This window comes from Oncorhynchus tshawytscha, linkage group LG14 (assembly GCF_018296145.1).
Source record: "Oncorhynchus tshawytscha isolate Ot180627B linkage group LG14, Otsh_v2.0, whole genome shotgun sequence".
NCBI lineage: Eukaryota > Metazoa > Chordata > Actinopteri > Salmoniformes > Salmonidae > Oncorhynchus > Oncorhynchus tshawytscha.
Genome location: NC_056442.1, coordinates 56,966,649 through 56,990,601, shown reverse-complemented (window position 1 = coordinate 56,990,601; position 23,953 = coordinate 56,966,649). Strand labels below are relative to the sequence as shown.

The window sequence follows — 23,953 nt, the reverse complement described above, 5'->3', positions numbered from 1 at the left end:
CTACCACCATGTATCATACCTCATCCTGAGTGAGGCACGTCAGTACCTCTCCCTCTACCACCATGTATCATACCTCATCCTGAGTGAGGCACGTCAGTACCTCTCCCTCTACCACCATGTATCATACCTCATCCTGAGTGAGGCACGTCAGTACCTCTCCCTCTACCACCATGTATCATACCTCATCCTGAGTGAGGCACGTCAGTACCTCTCCCTCTTCCACCATGTATCATACCTCATTCTGAGTGAGGCACGTCAGTACCTCTCCCTCTACCACCATGTATCATACCTCATCCTGAGTGAGGCACGTCAGTACCTCTCCCTCTACCACCATGTATCATACCTCATCCTGAGTGAGGCACGTCAGTACCTCTCCCTCTACCACCATGTATCATACCTCATCCTGAGTGAGGCACGTCAGTACCTCTCCCTCTACCACCATGTATCATACCTCATCCTGAGTGAGGCACGTCAGTACCTCTCCCTCTACCACCATGTATCATACCTCATCCTGAGTGAGGCACGTCAGTACCTCTCCCTCTTCCACCATGTATCATACCTCATTCTGAGTGAGGCACGTCAGTACCTCTCCCTCTACCACCATGTATCATACCTCATCCTGAGTGAGGCACGTCAGTACCTCTCCCTCTTCCACCATGTATCATACCTCATCTTGAGTGAGGCACGTCAGTATCTCTCCCTCTACCACCATGTATCATACCATCTTGAGTGAGGCACGTGTATCTCTACCACCATGTATCATACCTCATCCTGAGTGAGGCACGTCAGTACCTCTCCCTCTACCACCATGTATCATACCTCATCCTGAGTGAGGCACGTCAGTACCTCTCCCTCTACCACCATGTATCATACCTCATCTTGAGTGAGGCACGTCTCCTTCTGCAGCGGGGTTAAGTACCTCCCGATGAGACAATTGAGATCCTGCAAGACAAAGAGTGATTCAGATTTAATTAAAGTGCTAGACTCACACACACGCTCAAACACCCATTGAATGATATAGTGGAGACACATACACACACACACACACACACACACACACACACACACACACACACACACACACACACACACACACACACACACACACACACACACACACACACACACACACACACACACACACACACACACACACACACCAACCGTTGGGGTGGTGGATGTCATCTCATGGATATGTACACACACGGAGAGGGAGAATAGAAAACACTCTGGCTTAAAACACACTTATGACAACAAGTCATTAAGTCATCAAGAGGTACTATAAACTGGCACGCACAGTGTTGAATTAAAATACCACTGTTCCTAATCATATGTACACACATATATACATCCTTTATTCTCTAGGTCTCACACTGACTGAGTTTGTTGGAAGTATTATGACATCTCTGTCACGATATCTCTGTCACGATATCTGTCAAGATATCTCTGTTAAAATATCTCCGTCAAGATATCTCCGTCAAGATATCTCTGTTAAAATATATCTGTCAAGATATCTCTGTTTCTACTTAGATCAGATAAATACACTACATGACCAAAACTATGTGGACACCTGCTCGTCGAACAACTCATTCCAAAATCATGGGCATTAATATGGAGTTGGTCCCCTCCTTTGCTGCTATTAACAGCCTCCACTCTTCTGGGAAGTCATTAATATGGAGTTGGTCCCCACTTGGCTGCTATAACAGCCTCCACTCTTCTGGGAAGGCTTTCCACTAGATGTTGGAACATTGCTGCTATAACAGCCTCCACTCTTCTGGGAAGGCTTTCCACTAGATGTTGGAACATTGCTGCGGGGACTTGCTTCCATTCAGCCACAAGAGCATTAGTGAGGTCAGGCACTGATGTTGGGTGATTAGGCTTGGCTCACAGTCAGTGGTCCAATTCATCCCAAATGTGTTCGATGGGGTTGAGGTCAGGGCCAGTCAAGTTCTTCCACACCGATCTCGACAAACCATGTCTGTACAGACCTCGCTTTGTGCACAGGGGCATTGTCATGCTGAAACAGGAAAGGGCCTTACCCAAACTGTTGCCACAAAATTGGAAGCACAGAATCGTCTAGAATGTCATTGTATGCTGTAGCGTTAAGATTTCCCTTCACTGGAACAAAGGGGCCTAGCCTGAATCATGAGCCCCAGACCATTATTCCTCCTCCACCAAACTTTACAGTTAGCACAATGCATTGGGGCAGGTAGAGTTTCTCCTGGCATCCGTCACTCCAGAGAAGGCGTTTCAACTGCTCCTGAGTCCAATGGTGGCGATCTTTATACCACTCCAGCTTGGTGATCAGATTACATATATATTACATACATATATAGGGATATTTAATATCCCTCTTTCTAGTTAGATCAGATTACATACGTATTGAGGTTCGTTTCTAGTTAGATCAACAACAAGTGGGACACAATCATGAAGTGGAACGACATTTATTGGATATTTCAAACTTTTTTAACAAATCAAAAACTGAAAAATTGGGCGTGCAAAATTATTCAGCCCCTTTACTTTCAGTGCAGCAAACTCTCTCCAGAAGTTCAGTGAGGATCTCTGAATGATCTAATGTTGACCTAAATGACTAATGATGATAAATACAATCCACCTGTGTGTAATCAAGTCTCCATATAAATGCACCTGCACTGTGATAGTCTCAGAGGTCCGTTAAAAGCGCAGAGAGCATCATGAAGAACAAGGAACACACCAGGCAGGTCCGAGATACTGTTGTGAAGAAGTTTAAAGCCGGATTTGGATACAAAAAGATTTCCCAAGCTTTAAACATCCCAAGGAGCACTGTGCAAGCGATAATATTGAAATGGAAGGAGTATCAGACCACTGCAAATCTACCAAGACCTGGCCGTCCCTCTAAACTTTCAGCTCATACAAGGAGAAGACTGATCAGAGATGCAGCCAAGAGGCCCATGATCACTCTGGATGAACTGCAGAGATCTACAGCTGAGGTGGGAGACTCTGTCCATAGGACAACAATCAGTCGTATATTGCACAAATCTGGCCTTTATGGAAGAGTGGCAAGAAGAAAGCCATTCCTTAAAGATATCCATAAAAAGTGTTGTTTAAAGTTTGCCACAAGCCACCTGGGAGACACACCAAACATGTGGAAGAAGGTGCTCTGGTCAGATGAAACCAAAATGGAACTTTTTGGCAACAATGCAAAACGTTATGTTTGGCATAAAAGCAACACATAGCTCATCACCCTGAACACACCATCCCCACTGTCAAACATGGTGGTGGCAGCATCATGGTTTGGGCCTGCTTTTCTTCAGCAAGGACAGGGAAGATGGTTAAAATTGATGGGAAGATGGATGGAGAGACAAGGCAAGAAGGGCATTCTATGCCATCAAAAGAAACATAAATTTCAACATACCAATTAGGATTTGGCTAAAAATACTTGAATCAGTCATAGAGCCCATTGCCCTTTATGGTTGTGAGGTCTGGGGTCCGCTCACCAACCAAGGCTTCACAAAATGGGACAAACACCAAATTGAGACTCTGCACGCAGAATTCTGCAAAAATATCCTCTGTGTACAATGTAGAACACCAAATAATGCATGCAGATCAGAATTAGTTCGATACCCACTAATTATCAAAATCCAGAAAAGAGCGCGATTCACAAACCTTCCATAACAAAGCCATCACCTACAGAGAGATGAACCTGGAGAAGAGTCCCCTAAGCAAGCTGGTCCTGGGGCTCTGTTCACAAACACAAACACACACTACAGAGCCCCAGGACAGCAGCACAATTAGACCCAACCAAATCATGAGAAAACAAAAAGATAACTACTTAACACATTGGAAAGAATTAACAAAAAAACAGAGCAAACTAGAATGCTATTTGGCCCTACACAGAGAGTACACAGCGGCAGAATACCTGACCACTGTGACTGACCCAAAATTAAGGAAAGCCTTGACTATGTACAGACTCAGTGAGCATAGCCTTGCTATTGAGAAAGGCCGCCGTAGGCAGACATGGCTCTCAAGAGAAGACAGGCTATGTGCTCACTGCCCACAAAATGAGGTGGAAACTGAGCTGCACTTCCTAACCTCCTGCCCAATGTATGACCATATTAGAGAGACATATTTCCCTCAGATTACACAGATCCACAAAGAATTCGAAAACAAATCCAATTTTGAAAAACTCCCATATCTACTGGGTGAAATTCCACAGTGTGCCATCACAGCAGCAAGATTTGTGACCTGTTGCCACGAGAAAAGGGCAACCAGTGAAGAACAAACACCATTGTAAATACAACCCATATTTATGCTTATTTATTTTATCTTGTGTCCTTTAACCATTTGTACATTGTTAAAACACTGTATATATATATATATATAATATGACATTTGTAATGTCTTTACTGTTTTGAAACTTCTGTATGTGTAATGTTTACTGTTAATTTTTGTTGTTTTTCACGTTATATATTCACTTTGTATGTTGTCTACCTCACTTGCTTTGGCAATGTTAACACATGTTTCCCATGCCAATAAAGCCCTTGAATTGAATTGGAGCCAAATACAGGACCATTCTGGAAGAAAACCTGATGGAGTCTGCAAAAGACCTGAGACTGGGACGGAGATTTGTCTTCCAACAAGACAATGATCCAAAACATAAAGCAAAATCTACAATGGAATGGTTCAAAAATAAACATATCCAGGTGTTAGAATGGCCAAGTCAAAGTCCAGACCTGAATCCAATCGAGAATCTGTGGAAAGAACTGAAAACTGCTGTTCACAAATGCTCTCCATCCAACCTCACTGAGCTCGAGCTGTTTTGCAAGGAGGAATGGGAAAAAAAATTCAGTCTCTCGATGTGCAAAACTGATAGAGACATACCCCAAGCGACTTACAGCTGTAATCGCAGCAAAAGGTGGCGCTACAAAGTATTAACTTAAGGGGGCTGAATAATTTTGCATGCCCAATTTTTCAGTTTTGGATTTGTTAAAAAAGTTTGAAATATCCAATAAATGTCATTCCACTTCATGATTGTGTCCCACTTGTTGTTGATTCTTCACAAAAAAATACAGTTTTATATCTTTATGTTTGAAGCCTGAAATGTGGCAAAAGGTCGCAAAGTTCAAGGGGGCCGAATACTTTCGCAAGGCACTGTACGTATTGAGGTCTGTTTCTAGTTAGATCAGATTACATACGTATTGAGATCCGTTTCTAGTTAGATCTGATTACATACGTATTGAGGTTATATTATGTATTTGACTTCTCAGAGTTTCTTTGTAACCCAGTTATAATACAATACAATGTTTTGCTTTTCTATATTCTATAACCCAGTTATGATCCCTTCTCCCACAAACACCCCCCCGACTCCCTTCTCCCACAAGCACCCCCCAACCCCCTTCTCCCACAAACACCTCCAGACCCCCCCGACCCCCTTCTCCCACAAACACCCCCCCCACCCCCTTCTCCCACAAACACCCCCCTCCAACCCCCTTCTCCCACAAACACCCCCCCCACCCACTTCTCCCATAAACACCCCCCCCTTCTCCCAACCCCCTTCTCCCACAAACACCCCCCGACCCCCTTCTCCCACAAACAGCCCCCGACCCCCTTCTCCCACAAACACCCCCCCCACCCCCTTCTCCCACAAACACCCCCCCTCCCACACCCCTTCTTCCCCACAAACACCCCCTGACCCCCTTCCCCCACAAACACCCCCGACCCCCGACCCCCTTCTCCAACAAACACCCCTGACCCCCACAAACACCCCCCAAACACCCCCTTCTCCCACAAACACCCCCCCCCCCCTTCTCCCACAAACACACCCCCCCCTTCTCCCACAAACACCCCCCCCCCTTCTCCCACAAACACCCCCGACCCCCTTCTCCCACAAACACCCCCCCGACCCCCTTCTCCCACAAACACCCCCCCGACCCCTTCTCCCACAAACACCCCCCCCCCTTCTCCCATAAACACCCCCCCGACCCCCTCTCCCACAAACTCCCACAAACACACCCCCGACCCCCTTCTCCCACAAACACCCCCCGACCCCCTTCTCCCACAAACACCCCCCCCCCTTCTCCCACACCCCCTTCTCCCACAAACACCCCCCGACCCCCTTCTCCCACAAACACCCCCCCCATAAACACCCCGACCCCCTTCTCCCACAAACACCCCCCCCCCTTCTCCCACCCCCTTCTCCCATAAACACCCCCCCGACCCCTTCTCCCACAAACACCCCGACCCCCTTCCCCACAAACACCCCCCCCCCCCCCCAAACACCCCCTTCTCCACGACCCCCTTCTCCAACAAACACCCCTGACCCCCCCACAAACACCCCCCGACCCCCTTCTCCCACAAACACCCCCCCCACAAACACCCCCTTCTCCCACAAACACCCCCCCGACCCCCTTCTCCCACAAACACCCCCCGACCCTATTCTCCCACAAACACCCCCCCGACCCCCTTCTCCCACAAACACCCCCCGACCCTCTTCTCCCACAAACACACCCCGACCCCCCCCCTCTCCCACAAACACCCCCGACCCCCTTCTCCCACAAACACCCCCCGACCCCCTTCTCCCACAAACACATCCCCGACCCCCTTCTCCCACAAACCCCCCCCCTTCCCCGACCCCCTTCTCCCACAAACACCCCCGACCCCCTTCTCCCATAAACACCCCCCCTCCCACCCCCTTCTCCCACAAACACCCCCTTGACCCCCTTCTCCCACAAACACCCCCACGACCCCCTTCTCCCATAAACACCCCCCCCACAAACACCCCCGACTCCCTTCTCCCACAAACACCTCCCCGACCCCCTTCTCCCACAAACACCCCCCCACACCCCCTTCTCGCACAAACACCCCCGACCCCCTTCTCCCACAAACACCCCCCACAACCCCCTTCTCCCATAAACACCCCCCCCCCTTCTCCCACCCCCTTCTCCCACAAACCTCCCCCACCCCCCTTCTCCCACAAACACCCCCCCAACCCCCTTCTCCCACAAACACCAAACACACAGCAGAGATGTAGTACTACTGTTACTGACTTTGACATAGGTGCGTTCCGTCTCCACCAGCTCACAGATTACTTTCCGTAGCTTGTCGGCGTCGGAGAGCTGGCGGCTGGCGGTGCCGGTGGCAGGGGGACGGAAGGGCGAGTCCAGGCTGGGGGATGAGGAGGTCGTGGCACACTCAGACGGATTCATATCATGGAGACTGCGGCAGAATGCTGCGACCTGCTCTGTACTCTACAGAGAGAGGTAGAGAGAGAGAGAGAGGGCAAGAGAGAGGCAGGGAGAGAAAGAAATAGGGAGAGGTAGAGAGAGAGATAGAGAGATGGATGGTGGATGGATGGAGAGGAGCGAGAACGAGGGAGAGAGACAGACAGAGTGAGAGACAGATGAGAGATGAGAGAGATCGAGGGAGGGACAGAGGGTGATAAGAGGGAGAGAGAGAGAGAGAGAGAGAAGAGAGGGTGGGATGAGAGATGTAGAGAGAGAGCGGAAGAAGGATGAGAGGAGAGATGTAGAGAGAGAGGAATCGAGAGAGAGGGAGAGAGATAGAGAGAGGAAGAGGAGGGATGGATGGAGAGGTAGAGAGAGAGGAATCGAGAGGAGAGAGGGGTAGGTGAGAGAGAGAGAGTGGGATGAGAGATGTAGAGAGAGCGGAAGATGAGGGATAGATGGAGAGGAGGTAGAGAGAGAGGAATCGAGAGGAGAGAGAGAGAGAGAGAGAGAGAGAGAGAGAGAGAGGGTGGGATGAGAGGAGATGAGAGGAGAGATGTAGAGAGAGAGAGCGGAAGAGGAGGGATGGAGAGGTAGAGAGAGAGGAATCGAGAGGAGAAGAGAGAAAGGTATGAGAGGTAGAGAGAGATGGTGGATGGATGGAGAGGAGCAAGAATGAGAGATGAGAGAGACAGACGGAGTGAGAGACAGATGAGAGGAGAGAGATGAGAGATCGAGAGAGAGATAGAGATCGAGAGAGAGAGAGGGAAGAAAGAAGTAGAGAGAGGGATGGAGAGGAGAGAGGGAAGTGAGAGGAGAGAATTTTTAATTGGCAATAAAACACAGATTTCTGTCCTCAGGGCCATGGGGTTAGGACAGGGATGCAGCTTAACGCCCGCCCGCGAGCTGACAAGGTACAAATCTGTCGTTCTGCCCCTGAACAGGCAGTTAACCCCACTGTTCCTAGACCAGTTAACCCCACTGTTCCTAGACCAGTTAACCCACTGTTCCTAGGCCGTCATTGAAAATAAGAATTTGTTCTTAACTGACTTGCCTAGTTAAATAAAGGTAAAAAATAGCTGTGAAAGATCTAAAGAGTCAAGGCAAGATGGGCCTTCTATGCCATCAAAAGGAACATAAAATTTAACATCCCAATTACGATCTAGTAAAAAAAAAAAATACTTGAATCAGTTGTTGAACCCATTGCCCTTTATGGTTGTGAGGTGTGGAACCCCAGGGGCTCTGTTCACAAACAGACACCACAGAACCCCGGGGTCTCTGTTCACAAACAGACACCACAGAACCCCGGGGTCTCTGTTCACAAACAGACACCACAGAACCCCGGGGGCTCTGTTCATAAACAGACACCACAGAACCCCGGGGGCTCTGTTCATAAACAGACACCACAGAACCCCGGGTGCTCTGTTCACAAACAGACACCACAGAACCCCAGGGGCTCTGTTCACAAACAGACACCACAGAACCCCGGGTGCTCTGTTCACAAACAGACACCACAGAACCCCGGGTGCTCTGTTCACAAACAGACACCACAGAACCCCGGGTGCTCTGATCACAACCAGACACCACAGAACCCCGGGGGCTCTGTTCATAAACAGACACCACAGAACCCCAGGGGCTCTGTTCACAAACAGACACCACAGGACAGCAACACAATTACACTCAACCACATCACGGGAAAGCAGAAAGATAACTATTTGACACACTGGAAAGAATCAACCAAAAAAACAGAGCATATTGGAGTGATATCTGTCCCTAAACAGAGAGTACACAGTGGCAAAATACCTGACCACTGTGACTGACTTCCGTGAGCATAGCCCTGCCATAGCAAACAGGCAGACCTGGCTCTCAAGAGAACACAGGCTATATGCACACTGCCCACAAAAATGAGGTGGAAACTGAGCTACACTTCCTCACCTCCTGCCAAATGTATGACCCCATTATTTCCCACAGATCACACAGACCCACAAAGAATATCAAAACAAACGGACGAGAGGAGGGGAGAGGTGAGAGGCAGGATTGGAGAAAGGACAGGAGAGGGAGAAGAGGCGTGGGAGAATGGATCATTTGAACTTCTGTCTATTTTTGGCCTGTCATAACAGTCAGTCTCCTTCTCCTTCTCTCTTTCTGTCGCATCTCTTTTGATGTATTGATCTCTCTCTTCCCCTGTGTCTTCCTCCTACTGATGGCTGATGTATTGATCTCTCTCTCTTCCCCTGTGTCTTCCTCCTACTGATGGCTGATGTATTGATCTCTCTTTCCCCTGTGTCTTCCTCCTACTGATGGCTGATGTATTGATCTCTCTTTTCCCCTGTGTCTTCCTCCTACTGATGGCTGATGTATTGATCTATCTCCTCCCCTGTGTCTTCCTCCTACTGATGGCTGATGTATTGATCTCTCTCCTCCCCTGTGTCTTCCTCCTACTGATGGCTCTTCCCCTGTGTCTTCCTCCTACTGATGGCTGATGTATTGATCTCTCTCTTTCCCTGTGTCTTCCTCCTACTGATGGCTGATGTATTGATCTCTCTTTTCCCCTGTGTCTTCCTCCTACTGATGGCTGATGTATTGATCTCTCTCCTCCCCTGTGTCTTCCTCCTACTGATGGCTGATGTATTGATCTCTCTCTTCCCCTGTGTCTTCCTCCTACTGATGGCTGATGTATTGATCTCTCTCTTTACCCTGTGTCTTCCTCCTACTGATGGCTGATGTATTGATCTCTGTTTTCCCCTGTCTTCCTCCTACTGATGGCTGATGTATTGATCTCTTCCCCTGTGTCTTCCTCCTACTGATGGCTGATGTATTGATCTCTTCCCCTGCGTCTTCCTCCTACTGATGGCTGATGTATTGATCTCTCTCCTCCCCTGTGTCTTCCTCCTACTGATGGCTGATGTATTGATCTCTCTCTTCCCCTGTGTCTTCCTCCTACTGATGGCTGATGTATTGATCTCTCTTTTCCCCTGTGTCTTCCTCCTACTGATGGCTGATGTATTGATCTCTTCCCCTGTGTCTTCCTCCTACTGATGGCTGATGTATTGATCTCTCTCCTCCCCTGTGTCTTCCTCCTACTGATGCTGATGTATTGATCTCTCTCTTCCCCTGCGTCTTCCTCCTACTGATGCTGATGTATTGATCTCTTCCCCCCTGCGTCTTCCTCCTACTGATGGCTGATGTATTGATCTCTTCCCCTGTGTCTTCCTCCTACTGATGGCTGATGTATTGATCTCTCTCTTCCCCTGTGTCTTCCTCCTACTGATGGCTGATGTATTGATCTCTCTCTTCCCCTGTGTCTTCCTCCTACTGATGGCTGATGTATTGATCTCTTCCCCTGTGTCTTCCTCCTACTGATGGCTGATGTATTGATCTCTCTCTTCCCCTGTGTCTTCCTCCTACTGATGGCTGATGTATTGATCTCTCTCCTCCCCTGTGTCTTCCTCCTACTGATGGCTGATGTATTGATCTCTCTCCTCCCCTGTGTCTTCCTCCTACTGATAGCTGATGTATTGATCACTCTCTTCCCCTGTGTCTTCCTCCTACTGATGGCTGATGTATTGATCTCTCTCTTCCCCTGTGTCTTCCTCCTACTGATGGCTGATGTATTGATCTCTGTTTTCCCCTGTGTCTTCCTCCTACTGATGGCCTCCCCTGTGTCTTCCTCCTACTGATGGCTGATGTATTGATCTCTCACTTCCCCTGCGTCTTCCTCCTACTGATGCTGATGTATTGATCTCTTCCCCTGCGTCTTCCTCCTACTGATGGCTGATGTATTGATCTCTCTCTTCCCCTGTGTCTTCCTCCTACTGATGGCTGATGTATTGATCTCTCTCCTCCCCTGTGTCTTCCTCCTACTGATGGCTGATGTATTGATCTCCTCCCCTGTGTCTTCCTCCTACTGATGGCTGATGTATTGATCTCTCTCCTCCCCTGTGTTTTCCTGATTGTTGGTGTATTGATCTCTTCAGATCATCAAAACCAAAACAATACATACGGCATGTTGCCTAGGAAAGTGTTGATGTGCATTGTTGGGATATCTTCACTTAGGGCAGAAATAGACGGGTTGGTTGTTAAGCAACAAAACTGGCGAGTTCTCAACTATGGGGCAAAACAGACGGGGCTGGCTTAGATCGTTGACACTATGGGCCAAAACAGACGGGGCTGGCTTAGATCGTTGACACTACGGGCCAAAACAGACGGGGCTGGCTTAGATCGTTGACACTACAGGGCAAAACAGACGGGGCTGGCTTAGATCGTTGACACTATGGGCCAAAACAGACGGGGCTGGCTTAGATCGTTGACACTACGGGCCAAAACAGACGGGGCTGGCTTAGATCGTTGACACTACGGGCCAAAACAGACGGGGCTGGCTTAGATCGTTGACACTACAGGGCAAAACAGACGGGGCTGGCTTAGATCGTTGACACTACAGGGCAAAACAGACGGGGCTGGCTTAGATCGTTGACACTACGGGGCAAAACAGACGGGGCTGGCTTAGATCGTTGACACTACGGGGCAAAACAGACAGGGCTGGCTTAGATCGTTGACACTACGTGGCAAAACAGACGGGGCTGGCTTAGATCGTTGACACTACGGGACAAAACAGACAGGGCTGGCTTAGATCGTTGACACTACGTGGCAAAACAGACGGGGCTGGCTTAGATCGTTGACACTACGGGACAAAACAGACAGGGCTGGCTTAGATCGTTGACACTACGGGCCAAAACAGACGGGGCTGGCTTAGATCGTTGACACTACGTGGCAAAACAGACGGGGCTGGCTTAGATCGTTGACACTACGGGACAAAACAGACAGGGCTGGCTTAGATCGTTGACACTACGGGCCAAAACAGACGGGGCTGGCTTAGATCGTTGACAACATGTCAATATACTTAGTCTCCAATGTTAATAGAAAACATTTTCAAAATGAGCACTTGTCTCTCAAATACATTGTTACAGTTGTTGGTTAGCTCGCTATCACATTTTTTGCCATAGACCTGACATCAGTCAAAACACCTCAAAACAAGACAACAAGAACCAGAACAATCTAGCTGAAACAAGTCATCTAAGATTCCTCACATGCAGCTTCTTGTCATTGTTGCTAGGTAACCCCCCCCCCCCACCAAATACACATATACATATCACGCCTTGTTACTGTTACCAAGCCCACCAAGGCCCTGATTGGTGAACCACATCACGCCTTGTTACTGTTACCAAGCCCATCAAAGCTCTGATTGGTGAACCACATCACACCTTGTTACTGTTACCAAGCCCATCAAGGCCCTGATTGGTGAACCACATCACGCCTGGTTACTGTTACCAGGCCCATCAAGATCCTGATTGGTGAACCACATCACGCCTTCTTACTGTTACCAGGCCCATCAAGGCCCTGATTGGTGAACCACATCACGCCTGGTTACTGTTACCAGGCCCATCAAGATCCTGATTGGTGAACCACATCACGCCTGGTTACTGTTACCAGGCCCATCAAGGCCCTGATTGGTGAACCACTGATCCAGTACGAGCTCTTTTTGTTTGCCGGCAAGATCAGGGACACTCACACATACACAGTGCTTTTAGCACTTTATATTTGACATACACAGTAATTATGATTCAATAGGTCCTCACCTGGGATTTGAACTCACGACCTCGTGATTAAAGGCATTCAGACCTTCCTGCTACACGCCACTGTGTCAGTTTAAGTTAATTTAACTATTCTCTCATCATTTGATTTGATTGGCTAATTTCACCAATTTAAGGGCTTTCTGTTTACATTTTTTACTGTTGGTGGACCACGTTACCTTGTTTTAATGATACTGTTGGAGGACCATGTTACCTTGTTTTAATGATACTGTTGGAGGACCATGTTACCTTGTTTTAATGATACTGCTGGAGGACTATGTTACCTTGTTTTAATGATACTGTTGGTGGACCACGTTACCTTGTTTTAATGATACTGTTGGTGGACCACGTTACCTTGTTTTAATGATACTGTTGGTATACCACGTTACCTTGTTTTAATGATACTGTTGGAGGACCACGTTACCTTGTTTTAATGATACTGTTGGAGGACCACGTTACCTTGTTTTAATGATACTGTTGGAGGACCACGTTACCTTGTTTTAATGATACTGTTGGTGGACCACGTTACCTTGTTTTAATGATACTGTTGGAGGACCACGTTACCTTGTTTTAATGATACTGTTGGTGGACCACGTTACCTTGTTTTAATGATACTGTTGGTGGACCACGTTACCTTGTTTTAATGATACTGTTGGTATACCACGTTACCTTGTTTTAATGATACTGCTGGAGGACTATGTTACCTTGTTTTAATGATACTGTTGGAGGACCACGTTACCTTGTTTTAATGATGCTACTGAGATTTACTTCAAAGTGCATTTACCCTATTGCTTACAGCTATTGATGCATTTCAGATCTACACAAGTGCCTAGGGAGGAGGGATTAGAGTTTATTCAGGACAGGACCTAACTGTACTGGGGAGGAGGGGGTAGGGTGTCCTCTGGACAGGGCCTAACTATACTGGGGAGGAGGGGTTAGGGTGTTCCTCTGGACAGGGCCTAACTTTACTGGCCCAATAAGCACATGTCCTAGAGATATCCCTTATTGGAACTGTGGTTCGGGTGTTGGTGATTGATGCTGGTGTCCTGGGTTTGAGACGCCGGCTAGGAAAATCCCTCTAATCTCACATTCTTATCAATACACTGTATGTTATTAATGTCATTACTTGGCAACAGTTACAACACAACTATCTGATCCAATTCAAAATAGTTTCTCATTGAAAGATGGGGGGCAAGAAAAAAAAAAATCGGTAGAATTCTAGAGAGAGAGTTCTCTTTGAGACGCTCAGCTCTCGTCTTCCTGAAATCCACACCGCATATACCATGTAGAAGCAACACGCGTCTCTGATTAGGAGTGACGTCACACAACTTCAAATTGAGAATTTATGTGACTAAACTGAATAAAAAGAAGAAACTATACTATGAAAGAAAGATAAATTATATAAAAATGACAGTAAAAAGCTTTGGAGCACCTTAAGTTTTGGCAAAAATGGCAAACTCAGTCATTCATTGACTCAAATGGCTCATTCATCACAAAACCCACTGATACTTTGATGATTTTTTCATTGGCAAGATTAGCAAACTTAGGCATGACATGCCAGCAACTTGGATGGAAAATTGCGGACGATAATGCCACTCCTATTTGCCGTATCTTCAATTTAAACCCACTAGAATGTGTGTGCCCCCAGGCTTGAAAGGAAGCTAAAGTCATTCTTCTACCCAAGAACAGTAAACCCCACTTTACTGGCTCAAATAGCCGTCCAATCAGCCTGTCGCCAACCCTTAGTAAACTTTTGGAAAAAATTGTGTTTGACCAAATACAATGCTATTTTACAGTAAACAAATTGACAGACTTTCAGCACGCTTATAGGGAAGGAAAATAAATAAGCACAGCACTTACACAAATGACTGATGATTGGCTGAGAGAAATTGATGATGAAAAGATTGTGGGGGGCTGTTTTGTTAGACTTCAGTGCAGCTTTTGACATCATTGATCATAGGTCTGCTGCTGGAAAAACGTGTGCGTTATGGCTTTACACCCTCTGCTATAATTTGGATAAAGAGTTACCTGTCTAACAGAACACAGACGTGTTCTTTAATGGAAGCCTCTCCAACATAATCCAGGTAGAATCAGGAGTTCCCCAGGGCAGCTGTCTAGGCCCCTTATTTTTTTCAATCTTTACTAATGACATGCCACCGATCTTGAGTAAAGCCAGTGTGTCTATGTATGCAGATGACTCAACGCTATACACGTCAGCTACTACAGCGAGTGAAATGACTGCAACACTTAACAAAGAGCTGCAGTTAGTTTCAGAATGGGTGGCAAGGAATAAGTTAGTCCTAAACATTTCAAAAACTAAAAGAATTGGGACTAATCATTCATTCAAGTAGGTCTGGGCATGGGTGATGTGGATGTTTGTGTGATGTTTGCAGCTGGCTTCCGGGTTGGAGGCGCGCCATGTTAAGAAGCAGTGCGGCTTAGTTGGGTTGTGTTTCGGAGGATGCATGGCTCTCGACCTTCGTCTCTCCCGAGCCTGTACGCGAGTTGTAGCGATGAGACAAGATAGTCACTACTAACAATTGGATACCACGAAATTGGGGAGAAAAAGGGGGGTAATTTTTATTTTTATAAATAAAATTGTATAAAAAAAGATGTGTATAACAAAAAAGCTCACAGAATGAGTGTATGACAGATTGGAGAGCTTCGCTAGCTGACAGTGCTTAGGGACTGTGGTGACAAATTGGAGAGCTTTGCTAGCTGACAGTGCGGAGGAGTCACAGTTTCAGCTCACAGAATGACTGTATGACAGATTGGAGAGCTTCGCTAGCTGACAGTGCTTAGGGACTGTGGTGACAGATTGGAGAGCTTCGCTAGCTGACAGCGCTGACTCACAGCTTCCTGTAATGTACCCAAGCAGCCTAGAGAAGTATGTGCATCCCAAAATGGCGCCCTATTCCCGCTATAGTGCACTACTTTAGACCAGGACCCATAGTGCACTATATAGTGGATAGGGTGCCATTTGGGAAGCAGCTAAGGTGTGAATCACAGCGATTAAAAGCATCAGGAATCACACACCCTCACCACATCAGGTAGCCTTAAGTTAGAGACAACAGTCTCACACAGCGTAATATACAGCATAGTCCCACCAACAAGAAAATCACAGTTGATGGTATGAACCAATAAAAGAACAAACACACGACAAACACTGAAGAAACATCTTTAGTTAAGTAAAGAGGAAGTAGATGTAGCTAGATATTTTAGAGAGCAGGCTCACCAGATGCAGCATGTCAGAGATGGACTCTGAGGAGCGCTTGCTCCTCTTCAGGGCAGACATGGGAGGCTGGCGGACAGAAAAGACGACAGACAGATGGAGAGACGGAGGAGGAGGAGAGCACAGTCAGACAGACGGAAAGAAAGAAGATTCCAGAGCGGAGGAGAGGACCGTCGGTCAGTCAAAGCCTCAGTCAGCGGAAGAAGGGAAGAGTCCAATATAAAGGAGAGCTCTCTCTCTCTCCTCTCTCTCTCTCCTCTCTCTCTCCACCCCAAGGGGCTTTATTAGCATGGGAAACATATGTTAACATTGCAAAAGCAAGTGAGGTAGATAATATACAAAAGTGAAATAAACAAAAATGAACAGTAAGCATTACACTCACAGAAGTTCCAAAACAATAAAGACATTACAAATGTCATATTATGTATATTCACAGTGTTGTAACAATGTACAAATGGTTAAAGTACAAAAGGGAAAATAAATAAGCATAAATATGGGTTGTATTTACAATGGTGTTTGTTCTTCACTGGTTGCCCTTTTCTCGTGGCAACAGGTCACAAATCTTGCTGCTGTGATGGCACACTGTGGAATTTCACCCAGTAGATATGGGAGGTTATCAAAATTGGGTTTGTTTTCGAATTCTTTACGTTTACTATGTTACTTCCAATCTAGGAGACCGAGCTGGCACATGGAATGTAGCGTTGTTTTACCCAGCCTGATGTACCGAATACTTTTTACGTTTGCAAGGCAACTTCATGGCAACTTCAGAAAAAGTAACTTGACACTGTGTTGAACAGTCAGCACAATTTTGAATTATAACAAAATGACAACACAGCAGACGAAAAACCTTACTCCAGAGCTGGAATATTGTTGTACAGCGGTGCTGTCAGTCGACTCTGATAAGTTGATGCTAGCACGCACAACTGGGGTACTGTTTTACATGTGCGTTTGGGGTTCAACCATTTTACTATATGCGGTTCATAACTAGCTTACTGTTTCTTTAAACAAAACCATTTGTTTTCTTGGCTACGGGTTTGTGTGGTCTTGGTTGTTCTTCATGTAGTGTAGCTAATTGCAGGTGTTTGTCCTGTCTGAAATCCTGACTACCTCATATTACTGCTTGGTCAGTGCAACGAAGAAGAAGAAGACAACATGTGTAGCGTGACAATTTCCCAAAAATATGGTGGTTTAAACTTAACAAACTAGTTATGTTTTGTATAATCTATTGTGGTGCATGAACTGGCCCATACACGTTAGCTAAACGTTACAATCTTACGATGGCTAAGGTTACTTAACTAGCTAAAATGAATTGGCTATCATAGCAGCCTTGGATGTTTATTTGTGGACATTTTGTTTGTGCTCTGTCTACACGCAAGTGTCTAGATCAGCAGTTTACACATGACGACTTCAGCCTTACGTGAAAAACCTTCCTTGGTAAAAATATAGCTAGCCATCTTTCCTCACTTGTTGGATAACTAACTAGCTAATCAAAACCACATTAATTGGCTAGCTACCTTTTATTTGCCTGTTCCGTTAGCTAAATATTTTTTCAGTTGATATTTAGCTAGCTGCTAGCAGAGGCTAGTTGCTGGACTTTGTACAAGCTAACATTAGCTATATAACCTAGCAAATCAAAATGTCTGTTTGTATTCATTAATTAACCTCAGCTTGAACACCACCATATAGCTAGCTAAATACAGTAGTCTAGGTTTGTATTTATTGATTTAACCTCAGCTTGAACACCACCATATAGCTAGCTAAATACAGTAGTCTAGGTTTGTATTTATTGATTTAACCTCAGCTTGAACACCACCATATAGCTAGCTAAATACAGTAGTCTAGGTTTTTTCCATACACTTCTCATGACTGGCAGCACGGTGCAACCAGAACTCAGAGCTTCAGCTAAAAAAATATATTATTGTCAGAAATGCTACAAAAACGTTAGCATATTGTTGACTGAAATGTGTACACGCGAGAGCAATAAATGATACATTTAATATAAACCGACGCTACAAACTTAGTCAATCCTGCATTTTTTAAAAGTCCATAAAGGTCACTTTATGGTCGCTACAGTCACATTGTAAGTCCGACGTCTAGAATTTAAGCTAGGTAGGCGCAAGAAATACTATTAAAAATCAATTGCTAACCACCTTGTTAAAAAAAAATCTGGTACGTGGTTCTCAGTAACGGCCCGGATGGCTCATGACAAGAGGCGGATTGTGTTGTGTACATTTTTTTTTTTAATTTGACCTTTTATTTAACTAGGCAAGTCAGTTAAGAACAAATTCTTATTTTCAATGATGGCTTAGGAACAGTGGGTTAACTGCCTTGTTCAAGGGGCAGAACGACAGATTTGTACCTTGTCAGCTCGGGGGTTTGAACTTGCAACCTTCCGGTTACTAGTCCAAACGCTCTAACCACTAGGCTATCATGTTGATTTAACTTTTTCTTATCGAGATTGGTGTCATTATGGCTTAGATTTGATGGTAAGGAGATTTGAATTTAATACTGAGCTTCAATCAATGCCTATAATAGACACAATCATTTCTCCACATGGCTTCAGAGAGCTAAATCAGGGGGCAATCATTTCTCCACATGGCTTCAGAGAGCTAAATAAGGGGGCAATCATTTCTCCACATGGCTTCAGAGAGCTAAATCAGGGGGCAATCATTTCTCCACATGGCTTCAGAGATAATCAGGGGGCAATAATTTCTCCATATGGCTTCAGAGAGCTAAATCAGGGGGCAATCATTTCTCCACATGGCTTCAGAGAGCTAAATCAGGAGGCAATCATTTCTCCACATGGCTTCAGAGAGCTAAATCAGGAGACAATAATTTCTCCACATGGCTTCAGAGAGCTAATCAGGGGGCAATCATTTCTCCACATGGCTTCAGAGAGATAATCAGGAGACAATCATTTCTCCACATGGCTTCAGAGAGCTAAATCAGGAGACAATCATTTCTCCACATGGCTTCAGAGAGCTAAATCAGGGGGCAATCATTTCTCCACATGGCTTCAGAGATAATCAGGGGGCAATAATTTCTCCATATGGCTTCAGAGAGCTAAATCAGGGGCAATCATTTCTCCACATGGCTTCAGAGATAATCAGGGGGCAATAATTTCTCCATATGGCTTCAGAGAGCTAAATCAGGGGGCAATCATTTCTCCACATGGCTTCAGAGATAATCAGGGGCAATAATTTCTCCATATGGCTTCAGAGAGCTAAATCAGGGGGCAATCATTTCTCCACATGGCTTCAGAGAGCTAATCAGGGGAGTTGTCTTGAGGTGAGGCCAGGGTTGTCTAAGTGACAAATAGAACCCTATTCCCTATGTAGTGCACTACCTTCAGAGGGGGTGGGGGGCGAGAGAGAGAGAAAAGACAGAAGAACTGCAGTGAAAATATTGACTAATGAGAGGAAGTATGAACTACAGCAGGTGTCAGACACTAGACGTTCAGGTGGAGATGTCATATAAACGTCAGCCATGAAACCAAGCTTGAAGTATACTCTGACTGAAAACCACCTCAAATGTAGCTACATACCACAGCTGTTGCATTCTAATTATCCTAGCCTAGCCTGCACCCATATGTTTCTGTGTAAACTGACCCTGCCATTTTATGCTATGCAGCTACAATGCTATCAGCTCCTCCTGGGGAAAAGTTCCAAATGGCACCCTATTCCCTACATGGCCCACTTATTTATAGTCTGTTTGCATTGTCTGTCCATTTATTAGGAAGTTATTCTACTGAATTTATAACAAACACTGCCTCCGTTAAACAATCTTAAACACCATTCATAATTCATAATCAAGCATTTAGAATACAGACTAATCAAAGGGGCACCCATCTCTCTCTCTCTCCCCCCTCAAACCAAATCCCATCCCTCCATTCCTGGTCCACAGAGGTTTTCATCCAACTATGTAGCCAAAGCTGACATATCAACAAGCTGTTGAACAGCTAAAGTAACTAGACGTGATGACGAAGATCTAATCATTTTCAAAGCTTTGAAAATACACCCCCCCCCCTCCCCCAAAATTGTCTGTAAGGATTTTCTGCATCCTATGTAAAAGGAAAAATTGGGTCACGGACGAGAGTCCAAATCATGCACATTAGGAGGAGGGATAAGAAGAAACTGTATGTCTGTATCACTTTATTCTCCAGCCAAGAGTGAATGAGTTGGTGGCAGATGGTGCAGAATATGGTGCAGAGAGGGGACGTCGCCTGATTAGAGACGGTGCAGAGAGGGGACGTCACCAGATTACAGACGGTGCAGAGAGGGTACGTCGCCAGATTACAGATGGTGCAGAGAGGGGACGTTGCTAGATTACAGGCGGTGCAGATAGGAGACGTCGCCAGATTACAGACGGTGCAGATAGGGCAGATAGGGGCGTCGCCAGATTACAGACGGTGCAGAATATGGTGCAGAGAGGGGACGTCGCTAGATTACAGACGGTGCAGAGAGGGGACGTTGCCAGAATACAGACGGTGAAGAGAGGGGACGTCGCTAGATTACAGACGGTGCAGAGAGGTGACGTCGCCAGATTACAGACGGTGCAGAGAGGGGACGTCGCCAGATTACAGACGGTGCAGAGAGGGGACGTCGCCAGATTACAGACGGTGCAGAATATGGCGCAGAGAGGAGACGTCGCTAGATTACAGACGGTGCAGAGAGGGGACGTCGCCAGATTACAGACTGTGCAGAATATGGTGCAGAGAGGGGACGTCTCTAGATTACAGACGGTGCAGAGAGGGGACGTCGCCAGATTACAGACGGTGCAGAATATGGTGCAGAGAGGGGACGTCTCTAGATTGCAGATGGTGCAGAGAGGGGACGTCGCTAGATTACAGACAATGTAGAATACGGTGCAGAGAGGTGACGTCTCTAGATTACAGACGGTGCAGAGAGGGGACGTCTCTAGATTACAGACGGTGCAGAGAGGGGAACGTCTCTAGATTACAGACAGTGAAGCACAGATGTTCAGTGAAGCACAGAGACGAACCACTGGTGATCCACACTGTCAACATAATCACATCAATGTTTGTTGTCATTTGTATCACTGGTTCATTATTATGCACTTTGTATTTGCTGCAATTTGGTGACGCAGGGCTCCCTCGGAAAAGAGACGTTGGGTCTCAATGGGACGTCCCTGCTTGAATAGAGGTGAAATAGGAAGGAGAAGAGAACCTTTACCTTTCTGCATTGGTCTGCCTCGCTGAAGATCTCAGAGTCGTCATCCAGGCTGTCTCCAGAACTATCGAGCATCAGGCCAACCCCGTCATCCAGAATCTCCTCTGGAACATGAAGTATATAAACACCACATCAACAATACAAACATCAACAACAATACAAACATCAACAATACAAACATCAACAATGCAAACATCAAATACAATACAAACAAACAAATACAAACATCAACAATAAACAACACAAACATCAACAATAAACAACACAAACATCAACAACACAAACATCAACAACACAAACATCAACAATACAAACATCAACAATACAAACATCAACTATACAAACATCAACTATACAAACATCAACAGCATAGACAGACTATGGTGAGCAGCTGTCCTGCTAGCATATCAATATTACCAGGTTCCCAAATATTCCCTAACAGGTCAGTATAGAGGACTACTGTAACTCACCCTGGTTCACGTCAGTATAGAGGACTACTGTAACTCACCCTGGTTCACGTCAGTATAGAGGTCTACTGTAACTCACCCTGGTTCACGTCAGTATAGAGGACTACTGTAACTCACCCTGGTTCACGTCAGTATAGAGGTCTACTGTAACTCACCCTGGTTCACGTCAGTATAGAGGACTACTGTAACTCACCCTGGTTCACGTCAGTATAGAGGACTACTGTAACTCACCCTGGTTCACGTCAGTATGGAGGACTACTGTAACTCACCCTGGTTCATAGAGAAGATGTCAGTATAGAGGACTACTGTAACTCACCCTGGTTCATAGAGAAGATGTCAGTATAGAGGACTACTGTAACTCACCCTGGTTCACGTCAGTATAGAGGACTACTGTAACTCACCCTGGTTCACGTCAGTATAGAGGACTACTGTAACTCACCCTGGTTCACGTCAGTATAGAGGTCTACTGTAACTCACCCTGGTTCACGTCAGTATAGAGGACTACTGTAACTCACCCTGGTTCACGTCAGTATAGAGGTCTACTGTAACTCACCCTGGTTCACGTCAGTATAGAGGACTACTGTAACTCACCCTGGTTCACGTCAGTATAGAGGTCTACTGTAACTCACCCTGGTTCACGTCAGTATAGAGGACTACTGTAACTCACCCTGGTTCATAGAGAAGATGTCAGTATAGAGGACTACTGTAACTCACCCTGGTTCACGTCAGTATAGCTGGTTCACGTCAGTATAGAGGACTACTGTAACTCACCCTGGTTCACGTCAGTATGGAGGTCTACTGTAACTCACCCTGGTTCATAGAGAAGCTGTCTGTGTGGAGGACTACTGTAACTCACCCTGGTTCATAGAGAAGATGCCTGTGTGGAGGACTACTGTAACTCACCCTGGTTCACGTCAGTATAGAGGACTACTGTAGAAGATGTCTGTGTAGAGGACTAACCCTGGTTCACAGAGAAGATGTCTGTGTGGAGGACTTCCTGTGCGTCAGAGCGTCGGGGGGGCAGATAACAGATCTGTCGTCGGTCCGTAGAGGGCAGAGTGTTGACGGTCAGGGACAGAGAGGCCTGGGAAAACGCCCCCTTCATGTCCCCGAACTTCAATCTGCATGAGTCTTTCCCATTCAGCTGCAAGATCTCATCGCCCGCATTCAGACCTGAAGAGCCAAGACGGTATATTAGTGTGTGTGTGCTCACTCGTGCTCATCTGAGATGCATTGTACAAGCTGAACAGAAATAAATATAATAAATCACAACACAGCTGAAAACGACATAATGGCTGGATGTTGGGCTATTTTTTTCTGAATCAATAAAATGTATTTTATGAAGGCATTTTTTTTTTTACATCAGCAGTTTTCACAAAGTGCTATACAGAAACCCAGACTAAAATATCTCTCTCTCTTTTTTCAAGAATTAAGTTTCTTCAAGAGGACCGTCACAGGAAAGGAAGACCCAGAGGTACCTCTGCTGCAGAGGATAAGTTCATTAGAGTTACCAGCATCAGAAATTGCAGCACAAATAAATGCTTCACAGAGTTCAAGTAACAGACACATCTCAACATCTACTGTTCAGAGGAGACTGTGTGAATCAGGCCTTCATGGTCGAATTGCTGCAATGAAACCACTGCTAAAGGACACCAATAAGAAGAAGAGACTTGTTTGGGCCAAGAAACACGAGCCATGGACATCAGACCGGTGGAAATCTGTCCTTTGGTCTGATGAGTCCAAATTTGAGATTTTTGGTTCCAACCACTGTGTCTTTGTGAGACGCAGAGTAGGTCATTGGATGATCTCCGAATGTGTGGTTCCCACCGTGAAGCATGGAGGAAGAGGTGTGATGGTGCTTTGCTGGTGATACAGTCAGTGATTTATTTAGAATTCAAGGCACACTTAACCAGTATGGCTACCACAGCATTCTGCAGCGATACGCCATCTCCTTTAGTTTGCTCTTATTAGGATTATCATTTGTTTTTCAACAGGACAATGACCCAACACACCTCCAGGCTGTGTAAGGGCTATTTGACCAAGAAGGAGAGTGATGGAGTGCTGCATCAGATGACCTGGCATCCACATTCATCCGACCTCAACCCAATTGAGATGGTTTGGAATGAGTTAGACCGCAGAGTGAAGGAAAAGCAGCCAAAAAAGTGCTCAGAATATGTGGGAACCCCTTCAAGACTTTTGGAAAAGCATTCCAGGTGAAGCTGGTTGAGAGAAT

At 46.0% G+C, this 23,953-nt stretch overlaps 1 protein-coding gene across 3 annotated transcripts in view; it reads right to left on the bottom strand.

Annotated features, from left to right (window-relative positions):
• The window catches only part of LOC112267642 (rho guanine nucleotide exchange factor TIAM1), a 130,777-nt gene that overhangs the window by 20,624 nt on the left and 86,200 nt on the right, over positions 1-23,953 (bottom strand). For all 3 annotated transcript variants that reach the window (XM_042297719.1, XM_042297720.1, XM_042297721.1), the window contains 4 exons: positions 22,681-22,893; positions 21,257-21,357; positions 7,026-7,226; positions 874-942 (listed from right to left, as the gene is read on the bottom strand). In XM_042297719.1, coding sequence (XP_042153653.1) covers positions 874-942; positions 7,026-7,226; positions 21,257-21,357; positions 22,681-22,893 — 584 coding nt within the window. The remainder of the gene's footprint in view (positions 1-873; positions 943-7,025; positions 7,227-21,256; positions 21,358-22,680; positions 22,894-23,953) is intronic.